Raw genomic sequence first — 22,120 nt, 5'->3', positions numbered from 1 at the left:
ATTTCATTGAAATCTGTCTAGTAGTTCCTGAGGTATGGTTTTTGACCCATAGGTGGGGGATGCCACGCCCATTTCCCATTTTGTAAAAAAATCTGAGTGCTGCTTCCCTCTGCTATTTCTTTTGTAAAATTTAGTGTTTTTTACGTTCTTCGTTAGTGATTTAACCCACTTTTAGTAATTTTCAAGCTAACATTTGTATGGGAGGTGGGCGTGGTTATTATCCGATTTCAACAATTTTCATGGTGTGTGGTGGGGTATGTAAGGGAACCGGCTGCAGAAAGTTTGGTTAATATAGCTTCATTGGTTTGCGAGATATAAACAAATAACCGATTTGGGAGCGGGGCCCCCCCCCTAAAAAATTACATGCAAATATGCCCCTTCCTAGTACGATCCTTTACTTCAAATCTTACTGTTATAACTTTATTTATGGCTTAGTTATGACACTTTATGTGTTTTTGGCTTTCGCCATTATGTTGGCGTGGCAATGGTCCGACTTTGCCCATCTTCGAAAGCAACCTCTCAGGGTGCCAAGGAATACCTGTTCCAAGGTTCGTTAAGATATCTCAATTTTTACTCAAGTTATCCGTTGCACGGATAGACGGACGCACGGACGGACATATAAACATTTCAACTTATCTCGTCATTCTGATCATTTTGATATATGTATATAACCCTATATCTAATTCGTTTAGTTTTATGACTTAACCGTTATGTGAACAAAACTATAATACTCTCTTAGCAACTTTTGTTGCGAAAGTATAATTATGGCTGGTATTATCACTGGCGAAGCGAATGAACTTGGCGAGTCAAACCATCCATGTCAAACGCTTTGGCGAAAATATCGACTTGTTCGTATTCTGACTATTCTGCCTAACTTTTTTGTTGCCATACCAAAATAATAGAAAGTTGTCACACGAATTCATATAAATTTTAAGTCTTTGACGTCTTTAGTTTGAATACAGTAATCCCCGCTTAAGTGCCGCTGTTGAAAATGCAAAATTTTTGTGCCACTTAAATTAATTCCGCTTAAGTGCCTCGAGTTACTTACCAAACTTTTTCCAAATAATTTTATGGTTATACCTTTAAATTTATTGAAATGAGACACTTAAGCGAAGGCGCTAAAGGGAGAAGTTTATATGTAAATTCAGAGAGAAAACATCGATGACCTAAAATATAGGCCCTTAAGAAGGGTTCACTGTATTGTTTTTGTTTACAAAATTTGTTTCGAATTTTGTACAATGTACGTACAAAATAATGTACATAAAAAATAAAATAAAATAATATCCTGATATTATAGTTGGTTCAATTATGGTAAAAATGGCAAAATCGGTTTACAACCACCACTATTTTCAGTGGCGGATTAAGTATTTTGGAGCCCTAGGCCCTGTCTGATTAGCTGCCCTTTTTAAAGGCTGAAATTTTTTTCTTTGATCTTTTCATTTTATTAAGATATAATATTTATTTCATAAAAGTATAATTGTTAAACAATACAAATAAATATTAACAACATAAATATCTGTTGTAAGTGGAGAATTGATCCTTAGCCGATTAAGAGGAACTGAAACAATATATGTATGTCTTCTTTCTAGTACGTTTTATTTGCGACTAACTTAAATGGTACAAAATGAAATTCAGGAATATAACTGAGAGAGTTGAATTCAATTTCAAATACAGTTATGACATATATTATATATAGCTCTCTTTAATACAGTAATAGCGAATATATTATAACACTCCTTCTCTATATATAAATATTTAATTTAATATAAACCCATATTATTTCGAAATTTACAATGTTTAGTTTTTTGCAAATTCTTTGTAAAGATGTCTGAAAACATTTCTTCTGTACAAATATAATTCAAATTAATTTCATTGTTTTTGTACATATCTCGAACGTGATGATATTTTAAGTCAATATGTTTACTCCTAAATGCACCCTGATTATCGCTATTGATAACTATAGGCCCATTGACTAGGAAACCCATTTCAGTGAGTAATTTTCGAATGTAGGCCGCTTTTTTTGCGGCTGTTGACAAAGCAATATATTCTGCTTCAGTTCTGCTTAATGCTACAACACTTTGCTTCTTTGATTCCCATGAAAAAACGCTGCCTGCTGCTATAAAAGCACTGCCGGTGTATGACTTCCTGTCGCCAGCATCGAAACCCCAGTCAGCATCAACATAGCACTTTCCCCGTCCAATTATAGTGAAGTTTCAAATCGATTGTCCCTTTTAAATATCGCAAAATATGTTTCGCACCAGTTTCGTGCTCAGAATGTGGTTCTATATTCTGTTGCGATAATTTACAAACAGAGTGCAGGATGTCTGGTCTTGTAAGTACAGCCAGGTACATTAAACTTCCGATCAATGACTGGTAATTAGTTGTATTTACGCGCCTGCAGTCTGGACTATTACAGCTGACTTGAAAAAAACCAGGAACCAACGGAGTAACTGCAGCCTTGCAATCTAGCATCTTATATTGACAAAGCAGATCGCTGATGTATTTTTTATGGCATATCGTAATTGCTCCCGTCTCGCCTTCGCGCTCAATTTCCATACCAAGGAAATACTTAAGTGGACCGCCGTCCACTACGTCAAACACGCTAGAGATTTGCTCTTTGATCTTAACAACTTCATCCAGCTTCGAGCAACCTATAATCAAATCATCAACATATACCATGATTATACTATAGTTACCATTAACATTTCGTGTGTGAACACAGGGATCACTGATGCACGGTGTAAACCCGAATGACTTCAGAACTTCATCAAGCTTCATATTCCATTCACGTCCGCTTTGTTTTAGACCATACAGGGCTTTATTTAATTTTAAAACCCGCTGTGGAAACTTCTTATCTACAAAGCCTTCTGGTTGCTTCATGTAGACAACTTCGTGCAAATCGCTATTTATATAAGCCGTAGATACGTCCATTTGATGCAAATATAGCTTATACTCGCATCCTAGTACTAACAACATACGCACTGTCGCATATCTTACAACTGGAGAGAACGTTTCGGTGAAATTAATACCGTAATGCTGGCTACAACCTTTTGCCACTAACGACTCTTGAATCGTTCAACACTGCCATCTGCGTTTCGCTTAATATTGAAAACCCACTTGCAATTGATTGCCTTCTCGTTTAATGGTAACTCTACTAATGACCAAGTTTTGTTCTTGACCAATGCGTCGTACTCCTTCTGCATAGATGCCCGCCAATGTTTCGCGTAGTCATCAGTAAGCGCCTCATTTACTGATTGTGGGATCTTGTCGTCGATGCTTTTAGTGAAATTCAATACATGTCGCTCTTTTCGAGGACGTCCGTTATTACCACTGCGAACCACGCTGGGTCTACCCCGACCATACGTTATTGACTCCTTATCGCTGCTTACTTCAACGTTAACGTCGCTTTGCTCATCTTCACCGATTTCACTATTACTGCTCGCTTCGTCTGCATCTGGCAAAATGTCACAAACATCAAACTCAACAATGTCAGAACTGGTTTCATTACTGCCTATATATTTATTTTCTAAGAATTTGACGTCTCTGCTCACTATCACTTTACGTGTATCTGGATCCATTAATCTATACGCTTTAGCCGTATCTGAATAACCAACCATTATCATTTCTTTGCCTTTTGCGCGAAACTTTTTAGAAATTGTCTTATTTAGGGCAATCGCTAAAGAACCAAATATTTTAAGATGTGCAACACTTGGTTTCTTACCCACAAACTCTTCATAGGGCGTTTTATCTACGAGTGTTTTTGTTGCAGCTCTATTGCGTAGATATGCCGCAGTTGACACTGCCTCAGCCCAAAAAGACTCGTCTAACCCACTATGCACAATCATACTACGTGCCATCTCAATCAACGTGCGATTGGCACGCTCTGCCACACCGTTTTGTTGTGGTGTATGCGGCACTGTCAATTGCCGCTGAATACCATGTTCACGCAAATATTTTTCAAATTCATCACTTAGGTACTCACGACCATTATCGCTTCTAAGATTTTTTATTTTATTATCAGTCTGTTTTTCACTCATTTCTTTATAAGTCTTAAATGTTGCAAAAACCTCACTTTTTGATTTTAAAAAATATACACTTATGTATCGGGACTTGTCGTCAATAAATGTCACAAAGTATTTGGACCCACCAATTGAATTTTTATTCATTGGCCCACATACATCTGAGTGCACAATTTGCAACACTTTATCAGAACGATTTTGAGAAGCACGAGCAAATGGCTTTACACAAATTTTTTCTTTTAGCGCACGTTACACAATCAATGTTTTTAGTTATTGTATTCATTTTTAGTCCATATACCAGTTTTTTATTCACAATTTCATTTAAACTATCGTAATTTAGATGTCCGTAACGATTGTGCCATATACATGCTTCACTGTCTCTGCTATTTGTAAACATGCACTTGTTTGTTTGTAAATTCACTATAAACAAACCACCTTCTTTTTGCGCTCTAATTATTATTTCTCCTTTTCTATCTTTTACAAAAGTTTGTTTTTCTTCGAATACTACAGTATATCGACGTTCGCAAGCTTTGCTTACAGAAATAAAATTGCATCGCAACTGAGGGACATACAAAACGTGTTTTAGCTTTAACAAAAATTTATCACTTTCAATGTGTACTTCACCAATTCCTTCAGCTTCTACATATTTTTCTCCAGCGAGTTCTATTTGCTCAGTTCTCTCTTCGTATGTTACAAATAACGATCGATCACAACAGAGATGTGCAGTTGCTCCAGACAGAGGTAATGCTCGAAAATTTTATGAAAAAATGAAGCGACTTAGCGAAGGTTTCAAGACCGGAGCATTCTCATGTAGAGACCAAGGTGGTAATCTGGTAACCGATGTCCAGGGCATACTGGGATTATGGAGGGAACACTTCTCCGACCTGCTGAATGGCAGTGAGAGTACAACACCAGGAGATGGCGAACCCGATCCCACAATCGATGACGATGGAACAGATGTTCCATTACCCGACCATGAAGAAATTCGAATAGCAATTACCCGCCTGAAGAACAATAAAGCAGCGGGGGCCGATAGATTACCGGCAGAGCTATTCAAATACGGCGGCGAAGAACTGATAAGGTGCATGCATCAGCTTCTTTGCAGAATATGGTCGGAGGAAAGCATGCCTGACGATTGGAATCTCAGTGTGCTCTGCCCAATCCATAAAAAGGGAGATCCCACAATCTGCGCCAATTACCGTGGGATCAGCCTCCTAAATATCGTTCTATCGAGCGTACTGTGTGAAAGACTAAAGCTCACCGTCAACAAACTGATTGGACCACCATGCGCCCAATCTTGGAGAAGACCCGTGAAAAGAGGATCGACACACACCACCTTTTTGTCGATTTCAAAGCTGCTTTCGACAGCACGAAAAGGAGCTGCCTTTATGCCGCGATGTCTGAATTTGGTATCCCCGCAAAACTAATACGGCTGTGTAAGTTGACGTTGAGCAACACCAAAAGCTCCGTCATGATTGGGAAGGACCTCTCCGAGCCGTTCGATACCAAACGAGGTTTCAGACAAGGTGACTCACTATCGTGCGACTTCTTTAACCTGATGCTGGAAAAAATTATAAGAGCTGCAGAGCTAAATAGAGAAGGTACAATCTTCTACAAGAGCGTACAGCTCCTGGCGTACGCCGATGATATTGATATCATCGGAAGCAACAACAACGTGCCGTTTGTTCTGCTTTTTCCCGCATGGATAAGGAGGCGAAGCGAATGGGTCTGGAGGTGAATGAGGACAAGACGAAATATCTCCTGTCATCAAGCAAACAGTCGGCGCATTCGCGTCTTGGCTCCCACGTCACTGTTGACAGTCATAACTTCGAGGTCGTAGATAATTTCGTATACCTGGGAACCAGCATCAACAACACGAACAATGTCAGCCTCGAAATCCAGCGCAGAATAACTCTTGCCAACAGGTGCTACTTTGGACTGAGTAAGCAATTGAATAGTAAAGTCCTCTCTCGACGAACCAAAATCAAGCTCTACAAGTCGCTTATCATTCCCGTCCTGCTTTACGGTGCAGAAGCTCGGACGAGGTCAACATCAGATGAGACGACACTAGGAGTTTTCAAGATGAAAATTTTGCGCAAGATTTATGGTCCTCAGAACATTGGCAACGGCGAACACCGCAGACGATGGAACGATGAGCTGTACGAGTTATACGACGACATTGACATAGTTCAGCGAATAAAAAGACAGCGGCTACGCTGCTAGGTCATGTTGTCCGAATGGACGAAAACGCTCCAGCCCTGAAAGTGTTCGATGCAGTACCCGCCGGAGGAAGCCGAGGAAGGGGAAGGCCTCCACTCCGTTGGAGGGACCAGGTGGAGAGCGACCTGGTTATACTTGCGATCTCCAACTGGCGCCGAACTGCGAAGGAGAGAGAGAGGTGGCGCACTATCTTCGATTCGGCTATAACCGGCTAAACGGTTGCAACGCCAATCACATACATACACATTTCCACGGCCAGGGTGCGCATATAATTTTAAATGTTCTGATAAAAACGGATCAAAACCTCGTTTTATCATTATAAAAATTTCGTGAATTTTTAAAATCCGTTACATTATTTTGTGATAAACCGTTTATAGTTATAATTAATTTTAGAAGCGGCTCACTTGTAAGATTAACTTTACTAAAGATACATCAAGGCAACAGAGCTTTGAAAATTCGTCAGAAAAGCGTATCAATATTCAATTATTTCTGTTATAAAACATTTTTTATCAGTATTGCACTCACGAATAAAAAAGTTAATCAGAAAATGAATTACATTTTATTTCATAGAAATTTATTTGTAAATTTAAATAAAACAAGTAAGGAAGGGCTAAGTTCGGGTGTAACCGAACAATTTATACTCTCGCAATTTATTTATTTGACTTTATTTATATTATGTAATACACAATTTGACCCACATATTCGTCATATATATTGTATAAAGTCCATTGAAAGTTGGAAACCATAATATTAGACTAGAAGCACCGAGGTCCTCGTGTTCGATATATGGGGTCTAAAAAACCTATGATCCGATTTCGGCGATTTTTAGAATGGGGCTGCCACACTATAAACATAGTATTTGTGCAAAGTTCTCCACCGATATCTTCACTAGTGCTTACTTTATATATTGTAATGTAAACGATTCAGATCCACTTCAAAGTTCTGGTATATAGGAAGTAGGCGTGGTTGTGAACCGATTTGGCCTATTTTCACAACATATCATTGAGATGTAAGGAAACTATTACAAACCAAGTTTCATTGAAATCGGTCGAGTAGTTCCTGAGATATATTTTGACCCATAAGTGGGCGACGCCACGCCCATTTTCCATTTTGTAGAAAAATCTGAGTGCAGCTCTGCCAATTCATATGTGAAATTTAGTGTTTCTTCCGTTTTTCGTTAGTGAGTTAACCTACTTTTAGTAATTTTCAACCTAACCTTTGTATGGGAGGTGGGCGTGGTTATTATCCGATTTCTTTCATTTTTGGACTGTACTAAGAAGTGGCTAAACAAAATGACTGCAGAAAGTTTGGTTTATATAGCTCTATTGGTTTCCGATATATGTACAAAAAACCAATTTAAGGGCGGGACCACGTCCACCTCCCCAAAAAAATTACATCCAAATGTGCCCCTCCCTAATAGGATCCTATGTTTCAAATTTCATTTTCATAACTTTATTTATGGCTTAGTTATGACACTGCATAGGTTTTCGGTTTCCGCCATTTTGTGGGCGTGGCAGTGAACCGATTTTGCCCATTGCCGAAAGCAACCTCCTCAGGGTGTTAAGGAACATGTGTACCAAGTTTAATTAAGATATCTTAATTTTTACTCAAATTATCGCTTGCACGGACAGACGGACAGACGGACGGACAGACATCCGGATTTCAAATCCACTCGTCATCCTGATCATTTATGTATATATAACCCCATATCTAACTCTTATATTTCTTGGTGACACAAACAGCCGTTATGTGAACAAAACTATTATATTGTGTGCAACAGGTTGCGAGAGTATAAAAATCAGAATAAATCCTTAAAATGTATTGTCGTTACATTATATCAGATTACAAATTTTGATATTCTGAAAAATTTGCCGCCCCCCAAATTGTGCCGGGCCTAGACGGTAATCCATCACTGACTATTTTCCATATAAAATAATTTAAGATTCCTCTTATTCGTTCTCATAACAATATTTATAGCAAGAACCAATGAAGATATTGTAATATCAATTTACACAAATACTAATTGAAGGTGTGACACTGTGTGTTAAGATACGTTGACAGTTTGTCGACGGTGGGCTTTAGTCTTTCACACAGTACGCTCGATAGAACGATATTTAGGAGGCTGATCCCACGGTAATTGGCGCAGATTGTGGGATCTCCCTTTTTATGGATTGGGCAGAGCACACTGAGATTCCAATCGTCATGCATGCTTTCTTCCGACCATATTCTGCAAAGAAGCTGATGCATGCACCTTATCAGTTCTTCGCCGCCGTATTTGAATAGCTCTGCCGGTAATCTATCGGCCCCCGCTGCTTTATTGTTCTTCAGGCGGGTATTTGCTATTCGAATTTCTTCATGGTCGGGTAATGTTCCATCGTCTTTGATTGGGGAATAGGGTTCGCCTACTCCTGGTGTTGACTTTCACTAATCCCAGTATGCCCTGGACTCGGTTACCAGATTACCACCTTGGTCTCTACATGAGAATGCTCCGGTCTTGAAACCTTCATTAAGTTGCATAATTTTTTCATAAAACTTTCAAGCATTGCGTTCTTTGCTGGGCAGTGGCGGGTGCGTATCTTCGCTGCATCCAGATAATGGTCAGAGTCTATATTTAGTCCTCGGAGCGTACGTACATCTAAAACACAGGAGACATGTCTTCCGTCTATCCCAACATTATCGATTTGGTTACGCGTGTTTCGATCAGGGGACAGCCAAGTAGCTTGATAAATTTCTTGTGCTGGAATCTGGTACTACAGACGACCATATTTTGAGCAGTCTCAGGCCGTTTGGCGATGTTTCGTCATGGAGGCTGAATTTTCCGACTATTGCGCCAAAGACACCTTCTTTACCCACCCTAGCGTTGAAATCGCCAAGCACGATTGTGACATCGTGGCGGGGGCAGCACTCGTAGGTGCGTTCTAAGTTATCTTTCAGCAGTTTTAAACATATCCTTTGTGTGGGGGTGGGATTAGTTTTCATTAGTTTTCACCAATTGTCAAACTATACAAATGGGCATATTTTAAAAAGGTTTGGTTGATATAGGTATTTCATTTCAATAGATTCATTTGTGGCTTTGGTTTAGAACATTATAGTTTTACACTTAACGCCAGTTTGTGGACGTGGCAATGGTCCGATTTAGGTAATCTATAATGCCAACCTACTCAAGGCGCCAAGGAACATACATACATATCTACCAATATTATATAGTATAGTATAGTAAGTTTTCTAACACTTTCAAACACTACTTGAAAATGGACCAAGTAGCTGTATAATATATTATTAATACTCAAAAAAAGCTCTAACAGTTTTGGTTTATCTTATTGATAACATTATCTTTATTACGATTCTTCTTTTTATAGGTCTCGAATGGTTTGCAACACATCGGACTACCGGTGTCAAGATGATATTTTTACAGCAGCTACAAATGGACGAATTGGATCTGCATCTATTTTATCATCATCACAGTTAGAAAGTCAGCCATATTTCACAAGTGTTGGTCAACAGATGCAACACCAACAGCAACCAGTGCGGCATCAACAAATACACCCTTTACGAAATTCAGTGCAGCTCAATCAAAAATCGGTTTGTATGTCGAATAGTGTCTTTGACTGTAACGAGGAAACACTTAATTGTGGCGAAAGAAATGAGAGTAATGAGCGGCTGATTGCAGCATCTACTCAAACTCAATATTATGAAAACCAGACCATTAATAATTGCGATGCAATTACTGCTTTGTCTTCAGCTGTAACAATTGATTCCAGTGGAGGAGCCTTGGCTACTACAGTCGCTTCTGGTCAAATGATGTACACAGTACATCGAGTGGTTACAACAGCACAAATTCAAACCGCTCTTGGCAACACTTATGCTTCTTCTTCCAGTGTTTCTAGCGTTGTTAGTGCTCTTCGAAATGAAAACGACAATTTGTCAACTCCTACGAGTATGTCTACAAGTTTGACAACTATACCTGGAAACGGTATTGTCGGAATTTCTGGTAATATTTTCAGCAAAATCGATGATAATTCTAATGCAAGAAACAGCCTTATAATAAACGCAGCAGGTATATCTGATTCCCAACAATCCGAAGGTAAAGTTTGAGTCATGCTATGACGGAAACCTTTAAACATGTTATCATCTTTCCATTAAAATATCTCATACATTGATCCATATACATGTTATCAGATTCAATTAGAATGACAATCATCATTATATGTATTATTTCATCCTTGTGGACATATCAATATAGATATTTGGTATAAATTGTAAGGATTTAAGCAAATATTTTAATGCTTTACCGACAGAAATCTCATTATTAACCGATACAATTTTTTTTTCGTGAGACCATTTAGAGTTTTAATTTGAAAATGCTTAAAATTATCGGCTCATTTCTTCTTGTGCAAATAGCATTTGTCGCATGTTAAGTATTTGTAGAATAGGGAAATTCAGAATATTGTGCATCTGACAATATTGTGCAATTGCTAATATTGCCCAACAACTGTGAATGGCGGTTTCTTTGCAACCTTTGTTGCAAACCATTAATTCACAGCTGATTGGTGCAAAAGAAGATTGACCTCCTTTCTTGTTTTTTTTTTTTTTGGAAGTACGCGATATTATGTCTGATATGGGAATAAATCAGTTGACATGGCTTGGGACCAGCCCCGATTTAATCACGATCAAAAATCTGTGGTCGATTATGAAGAAGTTAGCCGCACAGAAGACGAGGAACCAAAAAACTGCATTCCGTCCTGTAGAATAGGTAGTATGATGGCCTATAATCCTCCAGGATTATTGCAAAAGGTCATTTCGATCATACCAGGAAGGATTAGGGCGGTAATTAAGGCAAAAAAGAAAAGTGCAACAAAGTATTCATTGAGATATTTCCCATCAGATAGACTAAAATTAAAAAAAAATACCTTTTTTATAAATTTTGTTGAATACAGTACTTTTTGCTTAATTACACATCAAAATTTGCGTTTCAATTAACCGGGGAATCAATTAACAGATACTCGCTTAATTGAGCAATTTGTTTAATTAAAAGAATCCCCTTTAAATGAACAGTTTGTTCAATTACAGGCTTATTTGGACCATTTGGTGAATTAAGCGATTACGGGGGAATCAAAATTTGAAAGTTTTTTGTCTTAATAAATAGTACAATATTAAAATATTATCCACAATTATGAAATCGATATGATTAAAATTTCAAGAATGTAAAACATTAAGCGGGTTTATCTCAAAACTCGAATTTTGAAGTAAGTGTTTAAATATGTATATTTAATATGCTGAATGAAATATATGATTGTATAAAAATAAAAAAATTGTAAATATACTCATGTTTTCAACCTCTTAAACCCACCTAACCCCTTAAAGGAAACTGCATACATATGTGCACTTAACGTTTTTCAAATATTTGAATATTTTTTACCATTCTAGGAAAAAATGCAATAACAACTTTATGTACTAACATAGGTATCTATGAATATATGTATTTAGGTACATATATTTGTTATTAAAATTTATTATTAAAAAATTATACAGTGTTGATTAGAAGATTAGTTTTTTCAACAATATTATTTGGTGAAATTAACCGGGGATATTTAAAAGGAAAATTATATTTGATGACATATATTATGAACCAACTAAGCGGGAAAATTAATTAACCGAGTCCAATTATCCGAGAAAATTTACATGTGCTTTCATATGCTATATTTTTTGCCCAATAACACCGTTCAATTAAACGGGGAAACCAATTAATCATAGGGTCAATTAAACGAAAAGTACTGTATTTATAATTTTAAGAATGTGACCAAATTAAAAAAGTTCATTTTATTCATTTTTAACATTAATATTTGTTTTGCTAATAATTTAGTTTATCTCCTATTTCAAATACAAACAATTTCTCATTTAAAATTTTTTTCTGGGATGAATATTTTAGCTCAATTAAAATTTCCATACGGACCGTATTTTGTTTCTTGATAAAACCTGGTACACATATTCCGTAGCATCATAAAAGGGTTGGTATTGCCAACCGTGCGAAATCGGACCATTGTCACACCCACAAATCAGCGTTAACCAAAAATCTATAAAGCGCTATAACTAAGTCATAAATGAAGCTAGGGCTTGGTTTAGAGGATCACATAAATGAGGGGCCTATTATAATGAATTTGTTTGGAAAAGTGTTTTTTGTACATCTCTCGTGAACCACTAAAGTTATAACAACCAAACTTTCTTGAGTATAATAATTCCCTCTACAAGAAAATGAAAAATTCGATTATAACCGCGTTCATCCTCCATATAAATATTATATTGAAAACTACTAAAAATGCTTTAATTCAGTAAGAAAAAAACCAGAAAATTTTAGTTCTTTCAGGCGTTGAAAATTTGTTCTTGTTGTGTAGTTCGAAACTATTTTCAGAGGGAACGGTGGAAACACCATTTTGAAGTAATGCGAGATCGTGAAACGTAACTGAACCAGTGGCTGAGCTATCTATATACTATAGATCTGAATTTATGATTTCTATATCATCCTTGCTTTCAGTAGAGACGTTGACAGCGGCTTGATGCAATGACTTCGAAAATAGGAAATAAAGATTGTGTTGTAGTTGCAGGCCAACAATGAGAGCGTCGTGGACATGAGGACTTCATGGATGCGTTGAAAAAGACGTATAGTTTCGTTATTTGACTTGTGACCTTTATACTCCTGCGATGTGGTATATAAAACACTTTGTCCATTGTCGTCTCAGTTAATGCTTGAATAGCTGTTGTTCATGATTCACCAATCAAACCTGTTTTTTAATGGTAAATGTACGATGTAACTGCTATCCGATTATCTTTCAGTTGTTGCGTAGAATAGTTAGAGATTATTTAGGTGAACAGGATTTGCCGGTGGGTAACTCTAAAAATTCCCCAAAATTACTGATAATTTGATTTAATTGAGTGCCGTTATTTAAAGTAGAAACTGCGTGCCAAATAGTACTCATCCGAATATTTGATATTTGAATTTTGATATGTCTGTCTACTATACCTCGCAAGTCCTAGGTACAAGGTCAATCCAGAAGGTGGTAAATAAGCCCAAGTTTAAGCATAATTTTTATACTCTCGCAACAAAAGTTGCTAAGAGAGTGTTATAGTTTTGTTCACATAACGGTTGTTTGTAACACCTAAAACTAAAAGAGTGAGATATAGAGTCAAAATTAAAAATGGGCGTGGCATCGCCCACTTATGGGTCAAAAACCATACATCAGGAACTAATGGACAGATTTCAATGAAATCGGTATATAATATTTTCTTGACACCCTGATAACACGGATAAATGGGCGAAATCGGTTCACAACCACGACTACATTCCTTATAACTCAATTTTGAATTCCATCTTATTCCTTCACTTTATAATATAAACATAAGGAACCAATGAAGATAACGGAATAAAACTTTACACAAATAGTGCATATCATATCTGGCTTCACTTGTGTAAAAATTGTCGAAAACGGACTATAACTTTTCAAGGCCCCAGATATCGAACATGTTGAACTCAGCGCCGAAGGATAAATTTTAACCGAAAATATGGGTAAATCTCCTAGATAATTTAATGTAATTCAGAGGAAAATGTTTTCTTCTAAAAGTGTGTCTCTGTTCCAAAAATTATTAAAATCGGGTCATAAGATATCCTAGCTCCCATAAACCTAATTATAGGTTTTTCAAAAATACGGTGGGTTTTATTCTGCATATATGAATTGGTTGGTGAGATATTTTAGCCAAATTAATTGAGCGTATAGGATAAAGTGTACCTTGCTGGTGAAAATGAATGAAATCGGTTCAGGAATTACCTTAGCCCTCATATACTATATATGACGATTTTCGTTATTCTATTAAACTTTATGCCGAATTTATTGGTTAATTTGTATGCTATCTTAATAAAATTTCTTGAATAAATTGCGAGAGTATAAACTGTTCGGTTGCACCCGAACTTAGCCTTTCCTTACTTGTTTCTACTGTATACCGCTAAGTTTCCCATCAAATTCAATTCTTCTCCGCCCAAACAGTTACTTAGACAATATAATTTTTGTCCGTCTGACAAGTTTGCCTTCATATGAATAATAGTAGTTTTCATGCTTTTGGCTGCGCACAGACGTTTTATGTTGGCTTTAGCTGTGCTGTACAACACCTCGCCTTGTATGCGTGACTGCTCCTCCAAAGGAACGTTCACACATCTTAACTCCACCTCTTATTGTACATCGCAGAAACGAATCCATTTCTCTTATAGCAAATTCAAATATGTTGAAATTACTTCGAAATGAAACTAGTTTTTTGGAAGTGAAACAAAATATAGTAAAGAAGATAGGTGATTTCTTTGTTCACATTGTTCACGACTACGTCCAACAACGATTATTTTTTAAATAATGGTTTGCTAAAACCTGAATATATTTCTTGGTCTCTGGTCTTTACAATTTGCGAAAGTATAAAATATTTGATTACATCCGTTCTTTGCTCTTCCTTACTTTGTATATTATAATGAAATTATTAATACGTATTAAAATATTGTTTCCATATTTTAATTCAGATGATTTTTGCAGGTGCTGGTCTTTTGGCAAAAGGTGCCCAGAAATTAAACATAACATCAGATCACTCTAGATTGCAAAGTGCATCATGTAATAATTCAATTATTATGAATGGTATAAATGGATCCAAATCAACATCATTGATACCAAGGCCCTTGCAAAATGTAAGTGGGGAAAATAAATAATGGGATTTGTAACAATTATTTTTAATTATTCATTAATTTATATGATATATTACACAAGCCAATAAAAAAATATTTTTTTTGTGCCCATGGTTTTTGATTTTAACTATATTTAAATCAACACCCAAATATACATGCATGTTCTGCAAATCGTTTTAGGGCACATTTTCCGTTTTCAAACCATTTGACATGTTCTGTAAATCGGAATCGTTACAATATTCCGATATCATATTCGGCAAGATAAACGATAAAAATAAAAATAATACTATTAAATATCAATAAGCATATATTTACATACAGTAATTTGTTTTGCCAGGATTAGTGGAATTTTCGCGGCCGTTGAGAGCATTTAAGATTCTCGATGTTTTGGGGTAGAAAGTTAGTGTATCGGTGGAAGAACGTCCACAGACAAGCAAGGAAACCGTGGTTACCCTAAGAGCAGCAAGCCCACTACATTTTTCCGAAACTCAAGAAGGTGTTTAGAAACAGAATAAGAAATCACTCATAGAATCATCGCATCTATACTGAAAAAACCTTTTCGGTTAAAAAAAAGATGTTCGTTTACAAATCATTTTACCGTAGCTGAAAAAATTAAGTTTTGGTTTTTTGGAATCCACTTCAGACATTTGAAACTTAATCCATTTTGGACACAAAATATTTTCTAAAACATTAATCACTTCGGATAAAATTTTGGATATTGTGCTTCTACCCATAGCAATATCGATATCCTTCCCAACTGAACGTTGATATGAAGATTCAATGAAAAACCCAAGCCTTGGCGTCTCTTCTCAAAGGTATAATTTCGTTAAGTATTTCTGAAAATGCATGCTTACTTAACCGACATATGGAAACAAACCTGAAACAAAAATAAATCATCTCAAGTCGACAAGTGGAAACGTTTTAGCAAAACTCGCATTGAATCCGGTGCAGACAAGGGATTCGAATGATCCCTCAAATGGCTCATTTCGATTCTACCTCGATAATATCAGATATACTTGGAAGACGTATTTCTTGGCACCATAAGAAGGTTCAGTTCGAAGATGGGCGTAATCGAACCACTGCCACGCCCACAAAATTGCGAAAACCGAAAACACGTAAAGTGCCACAACTAAGCCATAAATAAAGCTATGGAAGTAAAATTTGGTACAAAGGATCGTACTATGAAGGGGCATATTCGGATGTATTTTTTTTGGAAAAGTGGGGGTGGACCCGCCCCCTACTAAGTTTTTTGTACATATGTCGTAAACTACTAAAGCTATATCAAGGAAACTTTCTAGAGTCGTTTCTTTTTGGTACTACCTTATACAGTCCAAAAATGAAGGAAATCGGATCATAACCACGCCCACCTCCCATATAAAGATTATGTTGAAAACTACTAAAGAATGCTTTAATTCAGTAAGGAAACCCACTTAGAAGAAATCTTTAATTTCATTATAAAGATAGTACAGAAGAGCTGCACTCAAAATGGTATACAAAATTTTAAATGAGCGTGGTTCAATGATAGTCCAAATCGGATCACAACCACGCCTACTTCCCACATATCAGAACTTTGAAGTCGATCTGAATCGTGTACTTTATAATATATAAAGTAAGCATTAGTGAAGATATCGGAACAGAACTTTGCAAAAATACTGCATTTAAAGAGTGGTATCGCCCTTCTAAAAATCGTCGAAATCGGTCCATAAGTTTTCAAGACCCTATATACCGAAAATGAGGACCTCAGTGCTTCTAACAAATTTTTTTCCGAAAATATAGTTAAGTCTCTCAGATATTTAGAAGAAATTCAGAGGGCATATGTTTCTTCTAATAATATGTCTCCGTGCGAAAAATGAGTTAAATCGCGTCATAGCTTCCCCTATCTGCCATATATTTAATATTAGGATTTCCAACATTCAATGGACTTAAATACCGTATATAACGAATATTTGAGTCAAATTGTGTATTATATTAATAAAATTAAATCAATAAATTGCGAGAGTATAAAATGTTCGGATACACCCGAACTTAGTCTTTCCTTACTTGTTTATATTGGTATAGTATACAATTAATAATTTAAAAAACATTAAATAGTCTATGTATTTATTTAAACAGCTTTAAATTAAAAAAAATACTAGATTTTTTTTAACAATAACCCAGTGCTGAACTATACCCCTAATATCAAACACTAGGGCTCATTTGCATTTTATTGGGTTCTAAAGAGCTTATAGTGCATACGTTGGTGTTAAACTTGGTGAACAGGATAAAACCTGGGCACTACACATGGTCTGTAAAACGTGTGCTGAATATTTACGATAAGGGATTGCTGCAAAAAGAAAATGTTTCAAATTTGACGTACCCATGGCTTGGAGGGAACTCAAAAATCAATTTAATGACTGTTACGTCTACCTAATAAATCTGAATTTAATAAATCGAAACAATGGTAGCTAGTGGAATTATCCAGATTTAGACTTCACAAGGCGCCCAGTCGCTCGCTCAGAAGTACAGGACCCCACATTTCATCAGCTACCAGAGCTTGGCCACGACGAGAATTTTTCCTTGTCATTCTTCTGAAAGTTATAAATGTGTCTGTGATTATTTGGGGACGACATCAACGTTTTAATCAAAATTAGTTAAACGACCTCAATAGAAACCTCAACATTTCAAAGGAAGCTTCTGAGCTTCTAGGTGAAAGGAGAAGAATTTACTCGAACAAGGAACTAAGATTACTTTTTACTGCACTAGACTAAAGGATTTTCTACCTTTTTTTCAATAAAACTATTTTGTATATTGCAATGATGTTAAAGGCCTTCTAGAAAAACTGAGCCTTTGTAACTACAGAAGCTTATTGACAGCTCAACGAGAAATTTAAAATGTGACCTTTTACACAATGGAGACAAAGACAGTATACTGAGTATTTGTGTGGGATTAAAAGTTGTGAAATATTTGGAAACAAATACAACCAATTTAAACAAATTAAGAAGATTAAAGTTAAGTGTAACCTAATTAACCCAAATCATTATATTCTACATATTATAAGAACTTAATATAAATGGAAACGCGAAATTTTAAAGTAAATAAAGGAAATTTCGGGAAATGGGATTTTAATTTTCCATGGAAAATAATAAAAAAAGTGTTAATTGCGAGATGGTACACATATATGGTAATCTATCAAAATGTATCCATTCTCTAGGATGCGATTGTCAGCGGGTTCTGATTTACAAATAAAGTTAACCATATAATTTATATATTTAGATATTCTTTGATAATCGTTACACTTTGCGATCTTAAGGTCTAAATTAATTTTACCATGCTTATGTGCTAAAGGATATACATTAAATAAGCTACGTTTAGTTTCAAGGATAGGATATTTGTATATTGTTATAATTGTTTGCTGTAGGTAACATATATGAATGTCGCATATTCTAATATATTAATAATTGGAAGATCTAACTTTTCATGGTTTATTAAATTGTTCACGTCTTTCAAATTTAATGTGCCAGAGTAGAAATTATTAGTTTTTGCAAAATGTATAGTGTTAGTTATTGATTTGGGTTCATTATAAACTTCTGATTTAACAATGTTTTCGGTTATTGCTTTAGGATCAAGGCTTTCGAGTATTCTTTCGAACTGTGAATTAATTAATTTTTGCTTATTATTATTTTCTATTAGCAAATTAAGTGAAGTTTTGATTTCCACAAAGTCATCGTGGTCTGGTGATTAAGTGATCTTTTGGGGCTATAAATATTGGGAATGAGTTGAGTTTTCAGAGTTTAGATTTTGTTTTCTAAAATTTTAGTTTGGGGTTGGTCTTCTAGATTGAATGATGATTTCATTATACTTTCGTATGCTGCCAATATTTTTGAGAGATTGGATATGTGATACAAGAAAGCTGAATATTGATAAATGTAAGCAGGGTCAGTATCTACTAGTACATATTTCCTATGGCTTAAATGTATAATATTGACGTAAAATGCGATAGAGAAAAGTAAGGTAAATACTATTCCGTACATGCTTTTGCTCTGATATTGTCTTTAAGGATAATTAATCTTTTATTGGTCGTTATTGTTTCTCCGCTGTCTTTTTTACTATATGTTTCGCGTATTTTTTCCGTTTTTGTTTCGTCTATGCGTTTTTGAATATATTACCTCTCCTTATTTGTATTTGAGCTGTTTGCGATTGCGGTTATGGTATCGCAAAACTCTCTGTTCGTTTTGTTGAAGACGCTCTTTGATGCCAGGATATTCCCTTTGATTGAAAAACACGTCCTCGAGTTTGTGGTTGGTTACCGAATGGATTGTTTTGTTGTATTGTCGGATTGCTTTAAATATCTGTTCGTCAGGAGCCGAACTGTGTTGATTCGCTAAAACTTTTGCGAGTTCGATAATTGTGCTATGCGTCCTTTCAACTTGACCGTTTGTTGTCGAATGATAGGCTGGAGTTTTGGTATGCGTTATTTGTAATCGATTGTATATTTATTGTGCACATATGCCAGTAAATGTTGACTCGTTATCAGTCATTACAAACTTTGCGTTTGGGTATATTTGTGACAGTATCTCGTCAACATATTTGTATGTGTCTTTCTTTGATGGTATTTGTCTGAAATGGCAGAATTTGGAGTATTTGTCGGTTGAATTAATGTACTCATAAAAAATAAGTCTAAGTGTATGCATTCGCCTACTTTGTTCGGTATCGGTGCTGATTCTATTGGTTGTCTATTTGGTCGGCGTTCATACTTGTTTGTGAGGCAGATTTCGCAGTCTGTTTGTATGGTATGTTTGGCCAGTAGTATCTCAGCGATATTTCCTGTGCGTTATTTTTGTAGTTTCTGTGAGCACGTCTGTGTGTGTCTTGTATTATCTGTTCTTGTTGTTCGGTTTCGGTAATATCGTCCACCAATTTTTGCGCTAGTACAATCGATACAGTTTGAAATGTGTCGATAATGTCATTTTAACGTCGACGTAAAATAACATTTGCTCGTCTATTTGCAGAGCATTAGTTATCTTTGGTCTAATTACATTTTTTAGTCTATCTAGTAATTCAGTTTTCGTATTAAAGTATTTCGTGTGCCGGCTGTTGGAAAATATGTTTTGTGAGAATATTTCGACGGGGTTCTGATCTGACCGTTTTACAATGATTTGGTTTCTCCTAAACTCCTTTACTGGTTTTTTTACTCGTTTGAGTCTTAGTGTTGGTGAGCTTTGTGCTGAATGTTGGGAGTCATAAGAATTTAAAGTGTTGTTTATTTGCTAACGAGAAAGTGCATCAGCGACCACGTTCTGATGACCGGGTTTGTTGTTTGCACCATATTCTTTCTTCAATGAAATTTTTCAATCTTTTTAATTTTGTATTGGGGTTTTTTCTGATATGGAGAATATTATAGATTGATGGTCGGTGTATATTGTTAAATCTGCTATACCATACAAGCGAGTAACTCTTTCTCATTTGCGGAGTAATTCTGTTCTGTTTCACTGAGCGTTCGTGAAATAAATGATATGGGTTTTTGGTTTTGACATAATACGGCTCCTATACCGTAATTGCTAGCATCTGTGGTTAATTCGAAAGGTTTGTTAAAATTTGTTTGGAAGAGTTTAACCTGGGCTTGCAGTTCTTCTTTTATTATGTTCAGTGCTTCTAGTGCAGGTTCGTCTGAAGTGATTTTTATTTTTGCACTTTGATTCTTTGATAAACCACCGTTCTCTCCTCTGGGGAACGTAGTGAGTGGTTTGACGATGGCTGCAAAATTCTTTATAAATTTTCTATAGTAACTTGCGAGACCTAGAAAGGATCTGAGTTCCTTCAGTGTTGTAGGAATAGGGAAATTTTTAATAGTAGTATTTTTGTTGGTTCAACTGTAATCTTGTTGTATTTAATGATATGCCCTAAGTATTCCAAAGGAGAGGAAGAATAAATGAGAACATCGTCTATATAGACGTACGCGAACTTCCCGATATATGGTCTAAGGATATCATCCACACATCTTTGAAAAATATATGGGGCATTTTTCAGGCCGAACGGCATACGAAGAAATTCGTACTTAGCTCCATTTACACTAAAAGCCGTTTTTTCACTGTCTGGTTTATTAATAAGTATCTGATGGAAGCCGGACTCTAAGTCTAGAGTTGAAAATACTTTTGCGTTTCCTAAATTCTGTATGGCCATAGTCACAACAGGTATGGGGTATCTATCTGTACCAGTTTAAGTGTTTAGCTTCTGAAAGTCTACGACCATTCTGAGCTTAGGTTTCCCTTATTCATCGGTACCTTTTTTGCGACTGTCCAAATGGGAGAGTTATACGGACTTTTGCTGGGTTGAATTATTTCATTTTCTAAAAGTTTGTTAATGAAATCGCTATCCGACATAGGGTACGGATATTGCTTGGTCCAAATAGGATCTTCGGATTTCGTTCTAATGGTACCTTGTACCGTGGTAGTATATGGTAGCACTTCATTTGTGTCTTCATTTCTTTGAATAATTTTTTCGATTTCTGCTCTATATTTTTCATTATTAACCGTATAATTTATTTTTTTGCACTGATTCACTTTCTTTCTTGGCCCTTTCTTTCTTGACCCTGTTCACCCAGAAGCATGTCAAATTCTTCTAATGCATCTGTTTCAAAAAATGTGAAATTATGTTCTAACAATGTAATTATTATTTTTTTTTGATTTGGTTATTGAGTAACCATGAAGAGTTTTCAATTTTACAGGTTTAATTTGAATAGACTTACCTAAGTTACATTTTGTACTTATATAATTGTTTTTTGCTCAATCAGGATGTTAATAAAATTGCCAGTATCCATGCAGTGGCGTTGCAGACACGCAAATCGTTCATGCGCCTAAAGAAGCGCAGCCTGTTTCGTAATCGTCGTTCTCGTATTCTGGTGTAAGCGATTGTAGTTCTTCGTCGCGTGTCTGGTTTACACGTTGAAATTTCTGCTGTACGTTGAAATTATGAGATGATTTCGTTCTCTTTTTTGAGGGTCTCCGCGAAATTGATTATTTTGAGGTAGTCATTGTAATTGACGGTTATAGCTGTTTTGTTGTGGTTTGGAATGATTCCTATTGGGATGTGCGGATCTCGTGTATTGTTGTGATGAATCTACATCCATTGGTTGGTGCTGTTGCCTGGGTGCAGTCTGATTGTATTGCACCTGTACGTTAGGTCTGTACCT

At 36.0% G+C, this 22,120-nt stretch overlaps 1 protein-coding gene across 5 annotated transcripts in view; it reads left to right on the top strand.

The window, feature by feature from the left end:
- Window positions 1-22,120, top strand: part of LOC105220208 (FERM domain-containing protein 8) — a 172,435-nt gene that overhangs the window by 72,923 nt on the left and 77,392 nt on the right. For all 5 annotated transcript variants that reach the window (XM_054228196.1, XM_054228200.1, XM_054228203.1 and 2 more), the window contains 2 exons: window positions 9,599-10,323; window positions 14,807-14,955. In XM_054228196.1, the coding sequence (XP_054084171.1) occupies window positions 9,606-10,323; window positions 14,807-14,955 (867 nt within the window). In that variant the 5' untranslated portion in view covers window positions 9,599-9,605. The remainder of the gene's footprint in view (window positions 1-9,598; window positions 10,324-14,806; window positions 14,956-22,120) is intronic.

The sequence above is a fragment of the Zeugodacus cucurbitae genome, chromosome 2 (genome assembly GCF_028554725.1).
Source record: "Zeugodacus cucurbitae isolate PBARC_wt_2022May chromosome 2, idZeuCucr1.2, whole genome shotgun sequence".
Classification (NCBI taxonomy): Eukaryota; Metazoa; Arthropoda; class Insecta; order Diptera; family Tephritidae; genus Zeugodacus; species Zeugodacus cucurbitae.
This window is presented reverse-complemented; position numbering and strand designations above follow the sequence as displayed.